Source organism: Kogia breviceps, chromosome 14 (assembly GCF_026419965.1).
Source record: "Kogia breviceps isolate mKogBre1 chromosome 14, mKogBre1 haplotype 1, whole genome shotgun sequence".
Classification (NCBI taxonomy): Eukaryota; Metazoa; Chordata; class Mammalia; order Artiodactyla; family Physeteridae; genus Kogia; species Kogia breviceps.
The window spans coordinates 26,561,054-26,582,996 of record NC_081323.1 but is presented as its reverse complement, the minus strand read 5'-3'; the positions used below and the strand labels follow the sequence as shown (position 1 = coordinate 26,582,996).

The 21,943-nt window shown below is 49.9% G+C and overlaps 2 protein-coding genes and 1 pseudogene across 8 annotated transcripts in view; 1 reads left to right on the top strand and 2 right to left on the bottom strand.

Moving 5' to 3' along the window:
- Positions 1 to 21,943, bottom strand: part of MRPL28 (mitochondrial ribosomal protein L28) — a 65,744-nt gene that overhangs the window by 32,795 nt on the left and 11,006 nt on the right. The gene's annotated exons all lie outside the window — the stretch shown is intronic.
- DECR2 (2,4-dienoyl-CoA reductase 2) lies at positions 51 to 20,114 on the top strand. Of its 7 annotated transcripts, none has more exons than XM_067012770.1 (10): positions 129 to 490; positions 6,023 to 6,091; positions 6,558 to 6,614; positions 7,191 to 7,242; positions 7,828 to 7,963; positions 9,457 to 9,581; positions 9,650 to 9,743; positions 9,905 to 10,009; positions 10,519 to 10,736; positions 11,781 to 12,835. In XM_067012770.1, the coding sequence occupies exons 1-9, from the start codon at positions 411 to 413 to the stop codon at positions 10,734 to 10,736; spliced, it is 936 nt and encodes a 311-aa protein (XP_066868871.1). In that variant the 5' UTR covers positions 129 to 410; the 3' UTR covers positions 11,781 to 12,835. The 7 variants fall into 7 exon arrangements, with proteins under 7 accessions (XP_066868875.1, XP_066868876.1, XP_058892343.1 ...); XM_067012772.1 differs by lacking the exon at positions 11,781 to 12,835 and adding an exon at positions 18,872 to 20,039 and having other exon boundaries at positions 266 to 490; XM_067012773.1 differs by lacking the exon at positions 11,781 to 12,835 and adding an exon at positions 16,503 to 17,137 and having other exon boundaries at positions 266 to 490.
- On the bottom strand, positions 8,060 to 8,522 carry LOC131740998 (small nuclear ribonucleoprotein Sm D2 pseudogene; annotated as a pseudogene).

The following is a 21,943-nucleotide window of genomic DNA, read 5'->3' as shown; positions in this document are numbered from 1 at the left end:
CGTCTCCGCCCCGAGAACCTGCCCGCCGCACTGCGCCTGCGCACACCTTGGCGCCCAGACTGACTTCCAGTTCCAGCAGGCCGCGCGGCCATGGGGCCGGACGTCCTGGGAGAAGCGGGGGGAGGGCCGGGAAGGACCCAGTTGTCCTGGGAAGAGGGAGGGCTGGGGTGGTTAGAGCGTCCTGGGAGGAGCGAGGGGACGCGGGGGCGGGGCTTCCTGGGAGGAGCGAGGGCACGCGGAGGCGGGGCGTCACGAGAAGGGCGGGCGCCGGGTGGGCGGGACATTCTCGTCCCAGTCCAGACAGAGAGGAGGGTGCGGGCACAGCGCCACCTGTCCCCGGAGGACGAGGTCGGAGTCTTGATCCCGGCGGGTCCCTGCTCTTCTAGCCGCCCAGGCCCACACCGAACGCCATGGCCCAGCCACCACCCGACGTCAGGGAGGACGACTGTCTCCCGGAGTATCGCCACCTCTTCTGTCCGGACTTGCTTCGGTGCGGACCGTGTCGTGGGCGCCCCAGGGAGCCGGGCAGGGGGCGGGAGCGCCTGCGGTGCGGGCTGCACGGGGACTGCGGTTTTACTGGGTTGCGTGAGGACCCCATGCCTGGTGGCCAGACTGTCCGGAGGTCCAGGTGCCCCAGAGATGGAACTGCTGGTGTTCTGATCTTTGCATGGTTGTGAGCACGGTCTGTTTGTCCTGTGGGTGGTGGCGGGTGTTCATTAGTAATGCTCCGAGGTGGGGGTGGGGGTGAGTGTCAAAGGACACAACCAAACCATAGGTCAGGAGAAGGAAGGATTTATTATTACTAGCAGCAAGTAAGGAGAACATCGGGGATTTTCCCCAAAGCGGTGTCTCCCCGCACAGCACATTTGGGGAAGTTTTAAGCTAAAGGTGCATGCATCTTCATGAAGCGTTTGGGTGGTTGAGAGTCCAAGCTTTAGTTGATTGAAGTCACGAGGGTCATCATCCCTGAGGTTCCAGTTGATCTGGTGGTTGAGCACTTCAGGCTAATCTTTACCATGGAAACAGAACTGGAAGTCTATAAACCTGATTTATTATCTTTGCTATTGTTACTTCTCTTGCCTGATGACAATCGGTAGTTTCTGTATTCTTTTTTTTTTATTAACTTGGATAGAGTTTGACCCCTACCCATTTTTTGTTTTGAATTTTATTTATTTTTTTATACAGCAGGTTCTTATTAGTTATCTATTTTATACATATTAGTGTATATATTGTCAATCCCAAACTCCCAATTCATCACACCACCACGCCTCCCCGCCACTTCCCCCCCTTGGTGTCCATACGTTTGTTCTCTACATCTGTGTCTATTTCTGCCCTGCAAACTGGTTCATCTGTACCATTTTTCTAGGTTCCACATATATGTGTTTATATATATTTGTTTTACTCTTTCTGACTTACTTCATTCTGTATGGCAGTCTCTAGGCCCATCCACATCTCTACAAATGACCCAATTTTGTTCCTTTTTATGGCTGAGTAATATTCCATTGTATACATGTACCAAATCTTATGAATCCATTCATCTGTTGATGGGCATTTCGGTTGCTTCCATGACCTGGCTATTGTAAATAGTGCTGCCATGAACATTGCAGTGCATGTGTCTTTTTGAATTATGGTTTTCTCTGGGTATATGCCCAGTAGTGGGATTGCTGGCTCACAGGGTAATTCTATTTTTAGTTTTTTAAGGAACCTCCATACTGTCCTCCATAGTGAGGACAAAAAGAAATCAAAAGATTTCTTTGTATCAATTTACATTCCCACCAACAATGCAGGAGGGTTCCCTTTTCTCTACACCCTCTCCAGCATTTGCTGTTTGTAGATTTTCTGATGATCCCCATTCTAACCCGTGTGAGGTGATACCTCATTGTAGTTTTGATTTGCATTTCTCTAATAATTAGTGATGTTGAGTAGCTTTTCATGTGCCTCTTGGCCATCTGTATGTCTTCTTTGGAGAAATGTCTATTTAGGTCTTCTGCCCATTTTTGGATTGGGTTGTTTGTTTTTTTAAAATATTGAGCTGCATGAGCTGTTTATATATTTTGGAGATTAATCCTTTGTTGCTTCATTTGCAAATATTTTCTCCCATTCTGAGGGTTGTCTTTTCATCTTGTTTGTAGTTTCCTTTGCTGTGCAAAAGCTTTTAAGTTTCATTAGGTCCCATTTGTTTATTTTGGTTTTTATTTCCATTACTCTAGGAGGTGGATCAGAAAAGATCTTGCTGTGATTTATGTCAAAGAGTGTTCTTCCTATGTTTTCCTCTAAAAGTTTTATAGTGTCCAGTCTTACATTTAGGTCTTGAATCCCTTTTGAGCTTATTTTTGTGTATGGTGTTAGGGAGTGTTCTAATTTCATTCTTTTACATGTAGCTGTCCAGTGCTCCCAGCACCACTTATTGAAGAGACTGTCTTTTCTCCATTGTATATCCTTGCCTCCTTTTTCATAGATTAGTTGACCATAGGTGCATGGGTTTATCTCTGGGCTTTCTATCCTGTTCCACTGATCTGTATTTCTGTTTTTGTGCCAGTACCATATTGCCTTGATTACTGTAGCTTTGTAGTATAGTCTGAAGTCAGGGAGTCTGATTCCTCCAGCTCCGTTTTTTTCCTTCAAGACTGCTTTGGCTATTCGGGGTCTTTTGTGTCTCCACACAAATTTTAAGATTTTTTGTTCTAGTTCTGTAAAAAATGCCACTGGTAATTTGATAGGGATTGCATTGAATCTGTAGATTGCTTTGGGTAGTATAGTCATTTTCACAATATTGATTCTTCCAATCCAAGAACATGGTATATCTCTCCATCTGTTTGTGTCATCTTTGATTTCTTTCATCAGTGTCTTATAGTTTTCTGAGTACAGGTCTTTTACCTCCTTAGGTAGGTTTATTCCTAGGTATTTTATTTATTCTCTTTGTTGCAATGGTAAATGGGATTGTTTCCTTAATTTCTTTTTCTGATCTTTCGTTGTTAGTGTATAGGAATGCAAGAGATTTCTGTGCATTAATTTTGTATCCTGCAACTTTAGCAAATTCATTGATTAGCTCTAGTAGTTTTCTGGTGGCATCTTTAGGATTCTCTATGTATAGTATCATGTTATCTGCAGTGACAGTTTTACTTCTTCTTTTCCAATTTGTATTCCTTTTATTTCTTTTTCTTCTCTGATTGCAGTGGTTAGGACTTCCAAACTATGCTGAATAATAGTGGTGAGAGTGGACATCCTTGTTTTGTTCCTGATCTTAGAGGAAGTGCTTTCAGTTTTTCACCATTGAGAATGATGTTTGCTGTGGGTTTTTCATATATGGCCTTTATTAGGTTGAGGTAGGTTCCCTCTATGCCCACTTTCTGGAGAGTTTTTATCATAAATGGTGTTGAATTTTGTCAAAAGCATTTTCTACATCTATTGAGATGATCATATGGTTTTCATTCTTCAGTTTGTTGATATGGTGTGTCACATTGATTGATTTGCATATATTGAAGAATCCTTGCGTCTCTGGGATAAATCCCACTTGATCATGGTTTATGATCCTTTTAATGTGTTTTTGGATTCGGTTTGCTAGTATTTTGTTGAGGATTTTTGCATCTATATTCATCAGTGATATTGGTCTGTAATTTTCTTTTTTTTGTAGTATCTTTGTCTGGTTTTGGTATCAGGGTGGTGGGGGCCTCATAGAATGAGTTTGGGAGTGTTTCTTCCTGTCCAATTTTTTGGAAGAGTTTGAGAAGGATAGGTGTTAGCTCTCCTCTAGATGTTTGATAGAATTCACTTGTGAAGCCATCTGATCCTGGACTTTTGTTTGTTGGAAGATTTTTAATCACAATTTCAATTTCGTTACTTGTGATTGGTCTGTTCATATTTTCTATTTCTTCCTGGTTCAGTCTTGGAAGGTTATACCTTTCTAAGAATTTGTCCACTTCTTCTAGGTTGTCCATTGCATAGAGTTGCTTGTAGTAGTCTCTTAGGATGCTTTGTATTTCTGCAGTGTCCATTGTAACTTCTCCTTTTTCATTTCTAATTTTATTGATTTGAGTCCTCTCCCTCTTTTTCTTGATGAGTCTGGCTAAAGGTTTATCAATTTTGTTTATCTTCTCAAAGAACCAGCTTTTAGTTTTATTGATCTTTGCTATTGTTTTCGTTTCTATTTCATTTATTTCTGCTCTGATCTTTATGATTTCTTTCCTTCTGCTAACTTTGGGTTTTGTTTGTTCTTCTTTCTTTAGTTCCTTTAGGTGTAAGGTTAGATTGTTTATTTGACATTTTTCTTGTTTCTTGAGGTAGGCTTGTATAGCTATAAACTTCCCTCTTAGAATTGCTTTTGCTGCATCCCATAGGTTTTGGATCATTGTGTTTTCCTTGTCATTTGGCTCTAGGTATTTTTGCTTTCCTCTTTGATTTCTTCAGTGATCTCTTGGTTATTTAGTAATGTATTGTTTAGCCTCCATGTGTTTGTGTTTTTTACGTTTTTTTCCCCTGTAATTGATTTCTAATCTCATAGCGTTGTGGTTGGAAAAGATGCTTGATATGATTTCAATTTTCTTAAATTTACCGAGGCTTGATTTGTGACCTCAGATGTTATCTATCCTGGAGAATGTTGCATGTGCACTTGAGAAGAAAGTGTAACCTGCTGTTTTTGGATGGAATGTCCTATAAATATCAATTAAATCTACCTGGTCTATTGTGTCATTTAAAACTTGTGTTTTGTTATTAATTTTCTGTCTGGATGATCTGTCCATTGGTGTAAGTGAGGTGTTAAAGTCCCCCACTATTATTATTATTTTAAAAAAATTTATTTTATTTATTTATTTTTGACTGTGTCGGGTCTTCGTTGCTGCATGTGGGCTTTCTCTGGTTGCAGCGAGCTGGGGTACTCTTCGTTGCAGTGTGCAGTCTTCTCATTGCGATGGCTTCTCTTGTTGCAGAGCACAGGCTCTAGGCGCACAGGCTTCAGTAGTTGTGGTGCATGGGCTCAGTAGTTGTGGCTCATGGGCTTAGTTGCTCCACAGTATGTGGGATCTTCTGGGCCATGGCTTGAACCTGTGTCCCCTGCATTGGCAGGTGGATTCTTAACCACTGAGCCCAGGGAAGCCCAAAGTCCCCCACTATTATTGTGTTACTGTCGATTTCCTCTTTTATAGCTGTTAGCAGTTGGCTTATGTATTGAGGTGCTCCTATGTTGGGTGTATATCTATTTATAATTGTTATTTCTTCTTCCTGGATTGATTCCTTGATCATTATGTAGTGTCCTTCCTTGTCTCTTGTAACATTCTTTATTTTAAAGTCTATTTTATCTGATATGAGTATTGCTACTCCAGCTTTCTTTTGATTTCCATTTGCATGGAATATCTTTTTCCATCCTCTCACTTTCAGTCTGTATGTGTCACTAAGTCTGAAGTGGGTCTTTTGTAGACAACATATATATGTGACCCCTACCCATTTTTATTTTAAAAAATTTATTTATTTGGCTGCACCGGGTCTTAGTTGTGACATGTGGGATGGCATGCAGGATCTTCAGTTGTGGCATGCGGGATCTAGTTCCCTGACCAGGGATCCAACCTGGGGCCTCTGCATCAGGAACATGGGGTCTTAACCACTGGACCACCAGGGAAGTCCCAGTTTCTGTATTCTTTTGAGACCTGTTTGAGGACAAGACTGTGACCAGGCTTAGATCATAGAATGGCTTAGGCCAAAAATGCTTCTCTTATGTCAAGAAAGCCATGGCCGTTTCTCTTTCTCCAGGAACCCTTTACCCTATCCGCTTAGAGGGTGGCTGGAGGAAGGCTTGTATGTTTTGAAAACATTTCTCACTTAATTGATAATTTCTGCATAGAGACTTTTATGCATAGAGATATTCTTCCCAAAGATTAAAAAAGCTGAGGAATGCAGGCTTTAAAAAGCAGCGTTTCTCAAATTTGACAGAAGTGCCCAGTGCAGAGGGTCAATGTCCTCCAAGAGCACCTCCTCCCCTGCCCCCATTTAACAGGGGCCTCTTTAAAGAGCCTCTGTTTTCTTTTCTCAGGGACAAGGTAGCCTTCATCACAGGCGGTGGCTCTGGAATCGGGTTCCGGATTGCTGAGATTTTCATGCGGTAAGCACTGCTCTGTGTGCTCTGTGCCCCATCTTGTTCCCCACCCCCTTGCATGGACCCCACTGAACCCTGGGATCTTGGGCAAAATGCCGGTGGGTGGTGGGAACCCCTCTAGGCCCAGGGCCATCAGAGAGTAACTGAAAGGGGTCAAGTGCTGTCCTGGGAGAGGCAAGACTACAGCCTCTCCTAGAGATTAGTCTAGACTGTTTGGCTCTGGCCTCAGCACCCCCATTTGTACAAAGCGGGAGGATCCAAAGGTTGAGGTAATTCTACTGCAGGGTCCCCCAGGGCCTTGCCAAGCCAGGGTCAGTGTGGGCCGAGTTGGACCCTGGCACCATGCAGAGCACAGTGTCTCCTGGGACATAAGGTCTGTGGTCTCAGGCCCAGGTCAACAGTTTGTCACCCCCACCTAGGAGAGGCCTCGAGTTAGGCTGGGGTTAGGGGACATGAAACTGGTTTCCTCCAGGACCCTGCTTTTCAGAGATGTCCCACTGGACGAGATTTTGGGACTCATCCATTCCAGGTGAATTTGTTTTCTGAGCTGGAAGCTTGCTGGAAGCTTTGTTCCTTCTCTGAGCAGAGTGTGGCTAGCTGTGCTGTGGTGTTGTGAGGATTCAGTTGGACTGGCTTAGCAGATGGTAGCTGGTACTGTTACTGAGTTTGAGGCTGGGTTTGTCAGGAGGTAAGGCAGGGGAGGTGCCCTGGCCTTGGAATGGGCTCTCTGTCCTTCACTCCAGCCTCCTGGGGAGACTCAGGTGGACCCAGCAGGACTCATGCAGAGACTGGGCCCTGTGTCTGAGACTCACAGCTGCTCACATGGTGTTTGGGGCAAGCCCCACATCCCTGCATGGCTGGCATACCTCGTGCCAGAGAGACCCAGCCCAGAAACCAACGGTGCCTGCCTGAGGTCCTGCCACTGTCACTCAGCCCTGTGGAGGCCCCTGTGTCCTCCGCTAGCTGTGCCTTCAGCCCTAGGCTGGTGTTTAAGCCTGAGAGACCCTTCAGGGAGGGGGACCTTTGCTTCGAGTGCCAGGCAGGAGCCCAGCTGGGCATGTCCCTTGCACCTTGCTGCCCTCACGCCTGCCCTCTGGCTTTGCAGGCACGGCTGCCACACAGTCATCGCCAGCAGAAGTCTTCCCAGAGTGTCGATGGTAAGGGGTCTCTCCTGTGCCCACACATCCATGGGCAGCTTTGGAGGCTGGGAGCCTGGGCCTGGAGGGTCCTGAGGTCCAGAGGATGATTACACCAAAACCTGCCCCTCTTCCAAATACAGATCTTCAGTGGAAGTGGCCTGCAGGGGCATCCTTGTCTTTTTAAAGAATCTACTTATTGGGTCCTGTGTGGGAACCCTTATGTTGGGTGGTACTGTGGCCCCAAGACAGATCTCTGGGCTCACCAGGGTCATGAGGGTGGAGAGTCTCTCCAATGCCATGGCTGGTCTTGGGGCAGGGACTGGATGTCAGCTGGAGCTGCCGTTGACCTGTGACTAGTGACCAGGGGCCTGGAGGGTGATGAGAAGCGAGAGGGTGCGGGCTGTCTTAGCAGCATCCACCAGGGGTCATGGCCCTGGGGAATGGCCACTTGCCAGCTGTGTCTCTGCAGAGTGGGTTTCAGCAGCAGAGCCCGGCTTCCTGGCAGAACCTGGCTCACCATCCTCATCAGATTCTGAAGGGCTGTTCCTCCAGGCTGAAGCCACCGGCCTGCTGCCCACGTCTCTCTTCCTGTCTGGCTTCTAGGCTGCCAGAAAGCTGGCTGTTGCCACTGGCCAGAGGTGCCTCCCTTTATCTCTGGACGTCCGAGCTCCCCTGGCCATCATGGCAGCCGTGGAGCAGGCTCTGAAGGAGTTCGGGAAGATCGACATTCTCATTAACTGTGAGTCACTGTTGAGCGAGGCCAGAGGGCTTCCTTTTTTTTTTTTTTTTAGAAAAAACACAGTACTTTATTATTCCCAGTGCAAAAGGCAGGTCTTTAAAAACGAGGGGCAAGTTCTGAGGGCGAGGAGGCCCCTTCTTGCTGGTGATGCATGAGCAGATTCCTCAGGACCGCAATGACCGAGTTCCCACACAGGACCATCTTGGAGATGTAGCGGTCCTTGTTGACTGGCTTGGACTTCTTGCTTCTGCCATTCTTGGGGACCTCGGTCCACACCTCCTTCACTGTTCTCCAGCACCATGTTGTGGTGCCTATCAAAGGCCTTCACTCGGCCCAGGAGCTTCTTGTTGCAGCAGTTGATGAGCACTTGGGTGTCGTTCTTGACCGACTATGTGAGCACGGGGAGTGGACCCATGTTAAACTCCTTCTCCTCCCGCTTCTGCAGCTCCTTCGGGGTCATCTCACCCTTAGGCTTGTGGAGGAGGCACATGGTGGCAGTGGTGGTGGCCGTGCTCTCAAGTCATAACGTTTCCTCCACGTTGCTTTGGCCTTCTGGCCAGGGGGCTTCTGACAGGTCAGCAATACCAGATCTCTCTGTTTGGAGGCCCCAGAACTGTCCTGGCTCCAGGCCGCTGTCTCGGCCCAACTCAGCTCCTCCCGGGTCAGTGCAGCCGTGGCTCAAGAGGATGCCCCGTGAACTAGGCTGAATCACAGAGTAGGGCCACTCTTGTGTCCTGAAATTCCCCCTTAAAGAAAAAGGACTACACGTTATTGTTTTAGTATAGTTTTAGATTTGCAGACTAATTGAGCAGATAGTACAGAGAACTCCACATACTATGAACACCTTGTATTTGTTACAACCGGGGAACCAATATTGATACATATGGTTAACTATAGTCCTTATTTTACATTCAGGTTCATTTTTGCTGAAATTTCCTTTAAAAACATCCTGCGTATTATTTTCCTGCCACTAACAAAGTCATAAACTGGGCAGCTTAAAACAACAGAAATATATTCTCTCACAGTCTGGAGGCCAGAAGTCTGAAAACAAGGCTCAGGGGAGCTTCTATCCCAGGCCCTGCCCTCAGCTCCTGGGGTTGCTGCCTGGTGGGCCTTGGCTCTGGGCTACACCCCTCCAGCCTCTGCCTCCTTCACACTGCCATCCCGTGTGCACGTCTGTGTCCTCTTCTTTTTAAGGACGCCAATCCTTGGGCTTAGGCCACCCTAATTCAGTATGATCTAATCATACCTTGATGACATCTGCAAAGACCATCATTTCAAATAAGGTCACATTCATAGGCACCAGGGGTTGGGACTTCAGCGAATTTTTTTTAGGGACACAATCCAACCCATAAAACCCATCCTGCCCGTCATTCAGGAACTTGTCCAAATGCTCAGGTTTCCTTTCCTGGCCACCCTGGGCCACCCTGAGGGTCCAGATGCTTCAACTGCCCGGGGCTCCAACACCATCCGCTGTCTCCTTCCACTGGCAGGTGCAGCCGGGAACTTCCTGTGCCCTGCCAGTGCCTTGTCCTCCAACGCCTTCAAGACTGTGATGGACATCGACACCTTGGGCACCTTCAACGTGTCTCGCGTACTCTACGAGAAGTTCTTCCATGTGAGTGTCCCGCGGCCAGGGCCTCCCCGCTTCTGGCCACTGCTCACTGCCCCTCTCGTGTGTTGCAGGACCATGGAGGGGTGATCGTGAACATCACTGCAACCCTGGGTACCCGCGGGCAGGTGCTCCAAGTTCATGCAGGCTCTGCCAAGGCAGCCGTGGGTACGGGCACCCCCTCTGGTCTGCCCACGTGGGTTCCTCCCCATCCCTGTCCCCGGAGGCCGGCAGTGTCCCGAGTGACACTAAGCCCCCACCCCCACCCGGGCCTCCCTAAAGGCAGAGCAGTCCTGCTTCTCCCTCATGCCTGCCGGCCTCCTGTGCAGATGCGATGACACGGCACCTGGCTGTGGAGTGGGGCCCCCAGAACATCCGCGTCAACAGCCTTGCCCCTGGTCCCATCAGCGGCACGGAGGGCTTCCGGCGGCTGGGTAAGGCTCCCGGGGAGCCCAGGCCCCCCAGCGGGTGCTCCCCTGAGCACAGCCCTCCCCCCACACCGTGCCTCCGAGGGCTCCCCTCCTACCTGGCTGGGACAAGCCTGGGATCAGTGCCAAATCCTCATGGCTTCCCAGAGTGGGCAAAGGGTCTGTCTCCAGGCTGGGGACAGTTTGCACAGGCCTGCAATGGACTAAGGGTCAGCTGGACTTGGGCAACTGCTCCCTAGAGCTAGAGGCCAAAGGCTGCTGGACTTTATGTGTGAGCCGGACACAAAGTGGGGCCCCATTGAAGCCTCCAGAGCCTTGGCAGGGTGAGAGGAGAAAGGCCCTGTGCTGGTTCTGTGGTGGTGTTATTGTACCTGGCCTGTTCCTGCTCCCCCAGGATGATGCTAACGATGCCCCCAACATTCCCGGGTGTGGTTCAGGGAAAGCTGGGCAGGGGAGGGTGGAGGGCCCCCGGGGTCCTGGGGCCCACAGGGGCTGAGCCTCCCGCTGCTTCCCAGGTGGCCCACAGGCCAGCACGAGGGCAAAGGTCCTGGCAAGCCCCCTGCAGAGGCTGGGGAACAAGACGGAGATCGCCCACAGCGCCCTCTTCCTGGCCAGTCCTTTGGCATCCTACGTGACGGGGGCCCTGCTGGTGGTTGATGGTGGGGCCTGGCTGACATTCCCTAACGACATCCAGTCGCTGGCGGACTTCTCATCCTTCTCTGCTAAGCTCTAGGTGATGTGCCGCTCTCACCTTCAGGGGTCACCTGTGTCCTTGGCCCTCTTCCCAAAATACCCACCTGGTGGACTGATGGTCACTGTGCTGGGCCTGATTCCTTTCTCCTCAGTCTCTTACGTGTATTTCTAGATGTATTCTTGGGCACTTTTGGGTTCCCCTGCTCCACACATAGGGCAAGGCTCGAGTCTTCCAGGGCAGATGGGTGGTGCGGGGAGGGGCCAGCCCCATGGAGCTGCACTGAAGACCTCGGGGCCTCCCTGAAAACCAGAACCAGTATGGCTTGCCTGAAGAGGATGGGAACCCTGTCTCTCTTTGGGAGCTCCCCTGGGTGACCCTCTCTGCGGGCCTGAGGGCTTGCTGGGCCCATGGAGGTGGGGGAAGGTGCCACTGCTCTCTGCTTCCCCTCCTCCCCCACAAATCCCAGGGGTGTGGCCAGCCCTTGAGACCTGCTCATCCTAGTCCTCTGAGCAGCAGCTTCCTTTGAGGCTGGCTGAGGAGATGCAACCCCCCTGGTTGGGACCTGGCCCCTAAGCCTCCTGGGTCCCCATTGCAGGGTGGTGGCAGGAACGTTCTAGGACTTTGGCTGGCTCCTGTCCCGTCCTGGGGGCGGGAGTGGTGGAGGGACACCCAGGAGCTCACAGCATTCATTCACACCGTGAAGCTGCAGTTGGCATGGGCTTCTGTGGACACCCCCAGTTTCAGAGGTGGGCTTGTTCGTAGGACAGGAGCTGCTGATTGGCTATCTGTGGTTGGGTGGCCAGCAGACACGTTCTCAGTGCCTGGGGCATGCAGGAGACCAGGTGGCGGGAGGGTGTGGGTGCTAGGCAGGCCCCCTGGTCGCTGGGGTGAGGAGTACTGATGGTGGAGGGCTGGGAGGGGGCAGAGGGGGCCACTGTATGCACCTCCAGGAGACGCACATGGCCTGGTGGCCTGCTGCCTGCCCCAGCCTGGCCACTCACACCCCCAGGGCTGTGCAGGAGGCAGGCGCTGGTGCCCCTCAGTGTTCCCCAGTGACCTAGTGTCTGCTGGCATTTCTGACAGGCAGGGGACAGTGTGCTGCAGAGGAGCTGGTCCACACCTGCTCTCGGATCCCTGTGACCTGCCTCCCGCCTGCCCAGCCTAAGCGCCAAACCTGACAATCCCAGCAGAGTGTCTGAAGCAGAGACTGGCCTTTCCTCTAGGAACCGTGCTGCATCCACATTCCCTCCCCGTGGCCCCGTCTCCTATGCATGGGGGGCAGTGACTAGGCAGTGTGGCTGGCCTGCTGACATGCTCACACACACTGGGGAGGTCTGGGTTCCAGCGCTTCAAGAGTGTTGAGGAGGCCAGGACGCAGGGGTGTCCGCCTTGCACAACCCAGGGTAAGGGCTGTCCCGCCATCCCAGCCCCTGCCTAGGCTGGCCTCCTTTCCTCTCCTGCCTGCATCCAGTGGGTGTCCTGAGGTGGCTCCCATGGCCTGGGTGGAGAGAAGGGGGCATTTCAGGCTGTCTTCTCTTCCTTGCTCTCCCGCTTTGAGACCTTTGCTTGGCAAAGAGATGCCAAACTAGGAACGCTGGAGAAGCATGTTTGAGCCTCTCCACAAGACCTGTGTCCTGGGTCCTGTCACCGGGTGTGTGGGCTGCAGAAGGGACCTCTGCCGGCCTCCAGTGACACGGGCAGGGTTGCTCCCCACCTGCCCTGGAGTCTGTCCTTTGCTGGGACATCCCCAGAGGACTTAGTCCTTGGTCATTTAGGGGCTCACTTTCTAGGTCCTCCAGGTGGCCTGTCCCCATGTCACCAGCACCTTCCCTCAGGCCCAGCGGGTGGGGGATCTCTGGACCCTCAATTCTTCCCCAATGACCACTCTTTGACAGACACCCAGGCCTGGACCTAAGGGGGCCACTTGGATCCTGGGCTTGTTTTCTGTGCTGTTGGTTACAAAATTCAAAGTGCTCAAAGCTGTCGGTCTGCCCTCTGGCTGGACATGCGGCTTGGGTGCCCCCTTCCTCCCTGCCTCCCACCCTGCCCCCATCTGTACCGTCCATTTGCATAAGCATGGTCCTAGAGTTTTGCCAGAAAATGCATTTACTTAAAAAATAATCTTTTTACTGTGAAAACATCTATTCATTGGACTTCACAGATGTTTTTAGAAGGAGGAGGAGGGCACCTGAACAGAATCACTGGTGATCTGGGCGTTTAGTGGTGTGTCTACTTCCTGTCTTTTTCCTGTGAAGAGTTTAGAAAACACTTTTTACCTAGTGTGTGAAGCCCTGGTCCTGAGGCAGGGGGAGCCCACCCTGAGGCGAGGGGAGGCTGTCTGCTCCCCTGGTGGGAGGGGTGTCCTCCACAGCTGGTCCTGGAGGGGGGCGGGGGGCGCTGCCTGCCCTGCAAGCTCCTGCTGCTGCCACTAGAGTCCTGAGCTTGAGCCCTCTGCCCCAGATACCCACACGCACCTGAGTTCCTTCCCGCCTTCATGGGTGCAGGGGCATAGCAGGGAGGCCACCGGGCATAAGGAGCTCCGCTTGCCATTTAAACGGAGACCAGGGTGTGGTGGCATCAAGTCTACCAGCAAGGCAGGCAGATGGGCACTCGTGATGCCACGGGAGGAGGAAAGAGAACCGTGAAGGCAGTTCCTGGGGAGCTGCAACCATAGACCCCAGGTGCCAGAGAGCTGAGGCCTGCCGTCCCTGGAGGAGACAGAGAAGGCCCTGGGGAGGGTGTCCCGCCAGCCACATTCGAAGGCCTGAGACTCAACAGCAGCGTAGCTCCAGGAGGACAGAAGAGAATGAAAAGAGTGAGCCTTTTATTACTGTTAGTCAGGATTCTCCAGGAAACAGAGCCAGTAGGATATATATAGATCTGCAGGAGGAGATTTATTATAGGGACTGGCTCATGTGACTGTGGGGGCTGAGAAGTCCCATGATCTGCCAACTGCAAGCTGGAGCCCCAGCAAAGCAGATGGTGTGATTCAGTCTGAGCCTGAAGGCCCAAGAACCAGGGGCTCCGACAGCCAAGGGCACCGGAAGGTGGACGTCCCCACTCAAGCAGAGAGCTAGGGAACTTGCCCTTCCTCAGCCCACACTGAGGAGGGCAGGTCTTCCATCTACTGAATCAAATGCTAATCTCTGAGAAATACCCAGAGATACTGATTTACCAGTTATCTGGGCACACATTAGCCCCGTCAAGTTGACAGAAAGTGAAACATCACAGTTGCACACACCATGAGGTCCGTGCCCATGCTCATCGTCTGCATGTGGTGGTCAGTTTGGCTGTAAGGAATCTGCCTCACTGTTTGGCTTAGTCCACCAGCCCCAGCTGTTGTCCTGCAGGTCTGGGACACCTGCCGGGGGCTTGTGGGTCATGGGCACACCTGGTGCGTGTCACTTGCCAGGTGGGCTCCGGGACAGGCTGGCAAGGAGGGCCAGGTGCACGTGGTGAGAGGGTTAACACCGGCCCCAGCAGTGGCACGCAGACCTGGTGGCAGCTGGCAGAGAACTAGGTTGTCCCCTTCCACATTAACAATCTCTACAATTCCCTTAGAAAATGCCAGGTTCTTTGAAAGGAAGGATCATCTTTTATGTGTGAACCTCAGCTGTGGAAGCTGATTTACAGACCCCGCCCACTCAGAGTCCCCCTTCCATGGCATGAGGATGCCTCATGTCTTTTCAGAACTATACATAAAAACATCACAGCCGGGCTTCTCTGGTGGCACAGTGGTTAAGAATCCGCCTGCCAATGCAGGGGACACGGGTTCGAGTCCTGACCTGGGAAGATCCCACATGCCGTGGAGCAACTAAGCCCATGTGCCGTAACTACTGAGCCTGCTCTCTAGAGCCCGCGAGCTACAACCACTGAGCCTGAGTGCCACAACTACTGAAGCCTGCACGCCTAGAGCCTGTGTTCTGCAACGAGAAGCCACGACAATGAGAAGCCCGTGTACCGCAACGAAGAGTAGCCCTGCTCTCCACAGCTAGAGAAAGCCCGTGTGCAGAAACAAAGACCCAACACAGCCAAAACAAAAACAAAACAAAACAAATTTTAAAAAGTTAATTAAAAAAATAAATAGGAAACATGGCTACAGCATAGGGCTGCCCACCACCGGGGTGCAGCCTTCCAGTCCCTGCTCCACGTTATACATTTTTTTGAGAATATGTGAATGACCCCTGTGTGTTGTGAGCCACACAAGGTGTCCCCGAGGCGTTGCCATGATGCAGTGAACTTTAAAATTCACTTAACTAAACTGTTAACCTGGGGTAGTTTGTCTGCCGACTACTGTTGCCATGGTAACTTGGTAAAACTCACTGGCTTGCATGTGCTTTGTCTGCGGGTCACCGCGGAAAGGGCTGGAGGTCGTGCTGCTTTGTTTCTTGGTCCCTTGGTTGGCATCCCCCACATGTGGGTCTCTGGTAGCCCCGGGCACTGTGGGACCTGCCAGGGCTGGGCCACCCTGATGGTGGAGGAGACTTGGGAGGCTGAGGCTGACCTCGCCCGGACGCGGTCTATCCACCAGGTGCACACTGAGCCCTTTGCCCGGTGCCCTGGCTGGGGGCAGGGGGCTGGCACAAGCACAACTGTCCCTCCGGAACTTCCTCTCAGCCATGCATGTGGGCTCACTGAGTGAAGCAGGGAGAGATGGTAAATCCCCGAGCACCTTGCCAATTGGAGGCTCAGCAGATGTTCCCCTCTCCTCTGACCCTAACATTGCTTTGTCCTTCTCGTGTGGGTCAGACCGAGCCTGCCTTGCAGTGGTCATGTTGCTGTCCAGGTGGGGTCCTGCTCGCCCCTGGCTCTACCCTGAGGCCCAATCATGCTCCAGCTGGGCAGCTGTGTCCTCTTGAGCAGGGCAGAGGGGCTCTCCAGGGTCAGGGCTTCCGAGGCCGGGGAGGGGGCTGGGCATGGGCCCCTTGGGGCATTTCCCTCTGGGCACTTAGGCTGGTCTCTGCTGGATGCTGCAACAGATACAAAGAGGGGATGTGGGGGGAGATCCTGGGAAGTTCACAGGCTCCAGGGGTGCGATGCACTGGAACTTGGGGACGAAGCTGGGGCCCAGGTCTTGGGGGTTCTTCCTTCTCCCACTTGACCTGCCCTGTGAACCTGCCCCTCCCCTCGCTGCCCTTCTGCTCTCTCTGCCCGGGTCCCAGCCGCCCTGTGTGCAAGCTGTAGCCCAGCCCTCTGAAGAGAGACGGCATTCCTTCTGTCAGATACACATCCCAGCTCTTGGGAAAGGTGCTCCCTTCGGGTCAGGGTCTGGCTCTTGCTCAGTAAACCGTGGCCAAGGGTTGACTGCATTATATGAACCTGGCAACTCCCACTGCTTCTAGAAAACGCGTGTGAGCAGGCATCTCATGTGGGTCCTGACTCACATCAGACACACTCACTAGAAACCAATGTGTAGACCAGCGTGCTGAGAACGTGTGTGTGCATGTGCGTGTGTCTGTGTGAGATCGCATGAGTCTCAGGTCCCCTCTCTGGCAAAACCCAAGGGCCAGTGGGAGATGGCAGAGGCTCCCTGCTCACCTCTTGGGCCAGAGCTCTGCCCAACTCGGCTCTTCTGTCCTAGGGGCCGTGGGGGACTGGATCCTTCTTTGGACTTCCCTTTTCCTTGCTTGTGTTAATCGGGCCCTTCAAGGGAACAGTCCCTCAGATGGGATTGCTGGATTTCATGTTTACCGCTGCATCCTGGTTCAGGTCTCTGGGATTAGATCTACATTACCCTGTCAGCAGACAGAGGTTTCTATAACTCTTTAGTCATTTATTTACTGATTATCTTGCATTATTTCCTAGGTGACACATGTTATTAGTATGGAGTTCCTTAACTCAACTCCCAGAGGATAACTTTATTTTCACATTTTGGAGTATTTGGGGGGCACCTCATCACATCCCTACATCAGAGCATCTCAATGAGACAGCACCTGACAGCTGTCTGCTGAAGAAGGAATAAGGAATGTTAGGAATATACAGAATTAACGTTTAACTCTTCCACCATCACGTGTAATTTGGACAATTTTTACCCCATGGGAGTAGAGTGGTGTGAATTATATCTTCACCTCTGGAAAATGTGACCCAAAGCTAAGAAAGGAAGTTCTGAATCTGCGTACAAACCTCTCCCCGCCTGGTGCTTGGCACCCATCCTCCGGCTGTGGGCTGTGATTCGGGCTGCAGGGGAGGCGTGGGAGGTGTGGGATGTGGGTGCCGTGGGGACTGGAGATGCCTGTCCTCACAGGAAGATGAGACCAGGTGCCAGCAACTGCAGAGTGAAATGTTAAAATAAGAAAATCATCCAAACCTCGGCTGAGTCAGGAGGAATTAAATTGTGCCTTACAAACTCATGGTCTATTTTTACTCTAAGAAATGTACTTTACTAAACTTGAAGGTGAGAAAAAAATCCTTCCCCACTGAATAAATATCAGTAAACACGAGGGTGGACTGTGCTCTTGGCTTCAGGAGGCCACGGGGAGGGTGCGTGTGATCTAGACCTAAAATTGACTCTGCTCTCAGTTTACTTACCCTACACAAAATGTATATGTAGTTTTTAAAATTTGTAAATTGAAAACATTTGGCCAGCAGTTTGTAGCTTGATTGAGGTATAATTGACATTCAGAAGACTGCACATGAGTGAAATCTACAGTTTGGTGAGTTCTGACATTTCTACATCCGTGAAACCATCACCACAATCAAGAGGATGAACATACCCATCGCCTGTAAAATGCCTCCTCCCGCCCCTTGGAAACCCCCTCATTTCTCCCTGTCCCCTCATCCCCAGGTGACCCAGCCAGGATGGCAGCTCAGGACTGGGAGGGGGAGGCCAGCCTCTTCTGGGTGGGAGGAGAAGGTGGGACAGGAGGTAGAGGTGCTGGGCCCTCAGCCAGGTCCAGAACCCCTTTCCTGGGGCACTCAGTGGCAGGCTGTTTGGTGGCTCTGCTCCTCCCTTGCTCTGGCCCCATCACGGGCCTGTGGCAGATCTCTTCTTCCTCCAGAATAGAGCTCTGCCCCCTCCTGCTGTCCATCTCCAGGGCACATCCATGGTCTCCCTGGGGCACTAGGTCCACCACTGGCCAGCTGAGAGGCTTCCCCTTGACTGTGGGCTGGCTCCTGGAGCTCTGGGTGGAGGGCTTGCTCCAAGTGCAGATGTCCGGCCCGGCACAGCCTGTAGTGCTTGCTGAGAAGGGACTTGTCACAGAAGCATCCGTCCTGTCCCCATGGGAGGTGGGCTTCTTTAGACACCTGAGAACTCCACAACTCTCTGGTCTGGGTTCCCAACATCACTCCACCTTGGACACAAATTACTTTCAATCTTCAAATGGCTGATAGGGATGGTCTCACAAATCGGTGGTGGAAGAACAGATGGTTCTGGGAAACCGGCTCATTAAGTAAAAGAAACAAAAGTGGGTCCCTATTTTACACCACATTTTTTAAAAGTCCAGAGACTGCCCTGGTGGTGCAGTGGTTAAGAATCTGCACCAGGGCAGGGGACACGGGTTCTAGCCCTGGTCTGGGAAGATTCCACATGCCGCAGAGCGACTATGCCTGTGTGTGCCACAACTTCTGAGCCTGCGCTCTAGAGCCTGCGAGCCACAACTACTGAGGCCATGTGCCACAACTACTGAAGCCCGTGCACCTAGAGCCCATGCTCCGCAACAAGCCCGCGCACAGCAACGAAGAGTAGCCCCCGCTCGCCGCAACTAGAGAAAGCCCGTCCCAGCAATGAAGACCCAACACAGCCAAAAAAAAAAAAATTCCAAATAGCTTAACGACATACTTGTGCAAGGAAAAGCTATAAATAGAGGTGGATATCTTTGAGACTTTGGGTACAGGATTTACTTACTGAATTTAAAAAGTGTTTAGTTATGAAATCCTTAAAATATGTGGACAAGCCCGGACGCACGTGTACTCACCCACCAGGTTTACCAGATGTTGGTACTGTCCTGTTTATTCCCAGTCTGCCTGTTTTTGGAGGAAATAAATGTTACAGGTACAGCTACCTTTTACCACTTTCCTCCTCTGTCCCCCTCAATATAATTCCCACTTTCGTTTTGGTATTTTTACTACAAATGAAGGTGTTCAAAAACAATATATGTATTGATGATGTGTTCTGAAACTTTGCAAAAATGGTATTACATAGTATCTGTTCTGTAACTTGCTTTCTCACACAGCTTGTTTTAGAAGTCTGCCCATGTGGTTGTGTGAGGATGTGATCCATTTGCTGAAACTGCTCAGTATTCCATCGCAACAGACTTCCCCTCAGCCAGCCAGCAAGCTCTTCACGGGACTATGGAAACCAGGGCTGCCTCAAATACCCCTTTCCTGCCTCCTCTTGGACCTGAAGGTGGAGAAGCAGGAGTGCCAGGTTAAGGGGACACAGAGCTTCAGCTGTATTAGTTCTGTGAATTTCCACACTTGGCTGACATCAGACTTAATTTCTACTGATTGATGATGTCAAATGCTATCGTTACTCATTCCCTTGATTATCAGTGTGGTTAAGCATCTTTTTATATGTTTATTGGACAATTGAGTTTCTTCCTCTGGAGCTGCTTATTTGTATTTACTGCTGATTTTTCTACTAGGTTGCTGTTCTTTTACTATTTTTTGAGGAATTCTTGTGTATTCTGGAAATAAATCCATTGTCAGTTACATCTGTTTTAAATATCTCTTCCCAGTTGCTATGGACTGAATCGTGCCCCCCCAAATTCATGTGTTGAAGCCCTAGCCCCCAAAGCAATGGTATTTGGAGATGGGGCCTTTTGGGAGATAATTACCATTAGATGAGTTCATGTAGATGACCTCCCATGATAGAATTGCTGCCTTATAAAAAGAGGAGGAGGGAGAGATGGTCTTCACCATGCTAGGACACACCTAGAAGGAGACCCTCACCACAAGCCCGGAAGAGAGCTCTCAACAGGAAGGAATTTGCTGGTGTGAAAACTAATAAAAGGAAACCTCACCAAAATGGAACCAGGGTGCCAGAAGGGGGAGCTTTCATGCACATACCACTCAACATCAGCACAGATCCCAACATGTCCCAGCAGGAAGGGATACTACTTTACTACCCAGCAGGAGGAAGAAACAATTTCTCTTTGACCTGCAACAGTCCAGCCAATGAAAGACTGTCACAACTCAGCCAATGAAAAGCCACTGCACCTAAAACTCCCAGTTTCCTCCAATGGGCTCTTTGTTTATGATAGCTCCTCTCAACTCCTCCTTCTCCCCTATAAAAGCATTTCCTTTCCTTTGCTGGACATAGTTGCATGTCTCCAATTACAACTCTTTGCAGCTTCTGAATAAACCCATGTTGCTGGTAAAATAACTGGCTTTTTAATTGTTTTAGGTTAACACTGGCATCTTGATCTTGCATTTCCCAGACTGCAGAATTATGAAAAATAAATGTGCTTTTTAACGAACCAGTATATGGCATTTGGTCACAGCAGCATGAGCAGACTAAGGACACCAGTCTATGATGTGTCTTCCATCAAACAGAAGGATAATTTTTTTTTTTTTTTTTTTTTTTTTTTTTTTTTTTTTTGCGGTACGCGGGCCTCTCACTGTTGTGGCCTCTCCTGTTGCGGAGCACAGGCTCCGGACGCGCAGGCTCAGCGGCCATGGCTCATGGGCCCCGCCGCTCCGTGGCATGTGGGATCTTCCCGGATCGGGGAACGAACCCGTATCCCCTGCATCGGCAGGCGGACTCTCAACCACTGTGCCACCAGAGAAGCCCGGATAATTTTTTTTAAATTAATTTTTACTAAGGCATAATTTACATACAGTAAAATTCATTCTTTGTAGTGTACAGTTCTGTGAATTTTGACAAACACATTCAGTTATAGAACCACCATTACAATCAAGATATGAAACAGTTCCTCCACTTTAACAAATTTCCCTCTCCCCCAGCCCTCCCACCCCCTATTTGATTTGTGTTCCTTTACTTTTGGAAAGCTTAAATTTTAATTTATTTAACTTTAAGTCATTGTCTTTTTTTAAAAGGTTTGTAATTTTTATTCTTTTTTAAACATCTTTATTGGAGTATAATTGCTTTACAATGGTGTGTTAGTTTCTGCTTTACAACAAAGTGAATCAGTTATACATACACATGTTTCCATATCTCTTCCCTTTTGCATCTCCCTCCCTCCTGTAATTTTTTTTCTTGTGTAAGAAACTTCTTGCTCCAAGGTCATAAAGATATTTTTCAATGTCTTCTTAAAGTTTTAAAGTTTGTTTTTTGTTTTTTGTTTTTTTTTTCTGGCCACACCTTGTGGCTTGCAGGATCTTAGTTCCCTGACCAGGGATTGAACCTGCACCCTCAGCAGCGTGGAGTCCTAACCACTGGACAGCCAGGGAATTCCCTTGCTTTCTACTTTTATGTCTTTGATCACTCTAATTATTTTTGTATCTGATATGACATAGTGATCTAGTTGTAAGGTTTCTGTACAACTAGCACCAGCTATAGAAAAGTCCATCTTCCTTATGATTAGCAAAACCACCAAGGATAAAAATGATGGGTTTGACTACCCCAAATGAAAGATTTATGTCTAATCTTCCCCAACAGGCAGAGCTCACGAAGGGGTCACAGGCAGGGAGAAGATACTTGCAACATCAAAAACATATGAGGGATTTTACCTAAAGAAAAAGTCAGAGAACCCCAAAGAAAAGTAAGTGCTACAATTGGGCAATTCACAGATCCTAGTGGTCAGTGAACACAGTAACAAACACTCAACCACATTAGCATTCAGCTAAATTCAAATAAGACAAGATAAGCGGCCGTTTTAAGTTCATCAGACTAGCAAAAATGGGGGAAATCATATGTAATGTCTATTGTAATTTTGGTGTATTTCCTCCTGGTTTTTAAAAATGTGCATTAAATAAGATAGATTTGTGATCAAATTTAGCCTTGCCTGTCACCTTCGCCTTCCTCCTGTCAGTGGCCAGATCTCACCCAGGTGGTGGAGAGGCCCTATCCCAGGAGAGACATGTGCATTCTTCCACTGAGGCTTCTTGACCTACTTTCCCTTTGCTCCCTTGTCAAGTCCAACAGGGCTGTGCTACACACCTAAGAATCTGCTGAGTCCTTTCTGGTCTTCATTTTCCCCATCTTTCTCCATAGGTCAAATGTCACCGGGAAGAGGGATCAAGGAGACCCATTTGCTTGAGAGTTCCAAAAGATAAGTGTTTAACCCAGGTACCTTTCAAAAAGAAAGACTCACAGAGGGAGGTTTTCACAGACATTCACTCAG

Coding starts and splice junctions, on each gene's coding strand:
- DECR2 (XM_067012772.1), top strand. CDS start 411: ATGGCCCAGCCACCACCCGACGTCAGGGAGGACGACTGTCTCCCGGAG. Junction 6,092..6,557: donor ATTGCTGAGATTTTCATGCG/GTAAGCACTGCT, acceptor GGTTTCCTCCAG/GACCCTGCTTTTCAGAGATG. Junction 6,615..7,190: donor TTGGGACTCATCCATTCCAG/GTGAATTTGTTT, acceptor CTGGCTTTGCAG/GCACGGCTGCCACACAGTCA.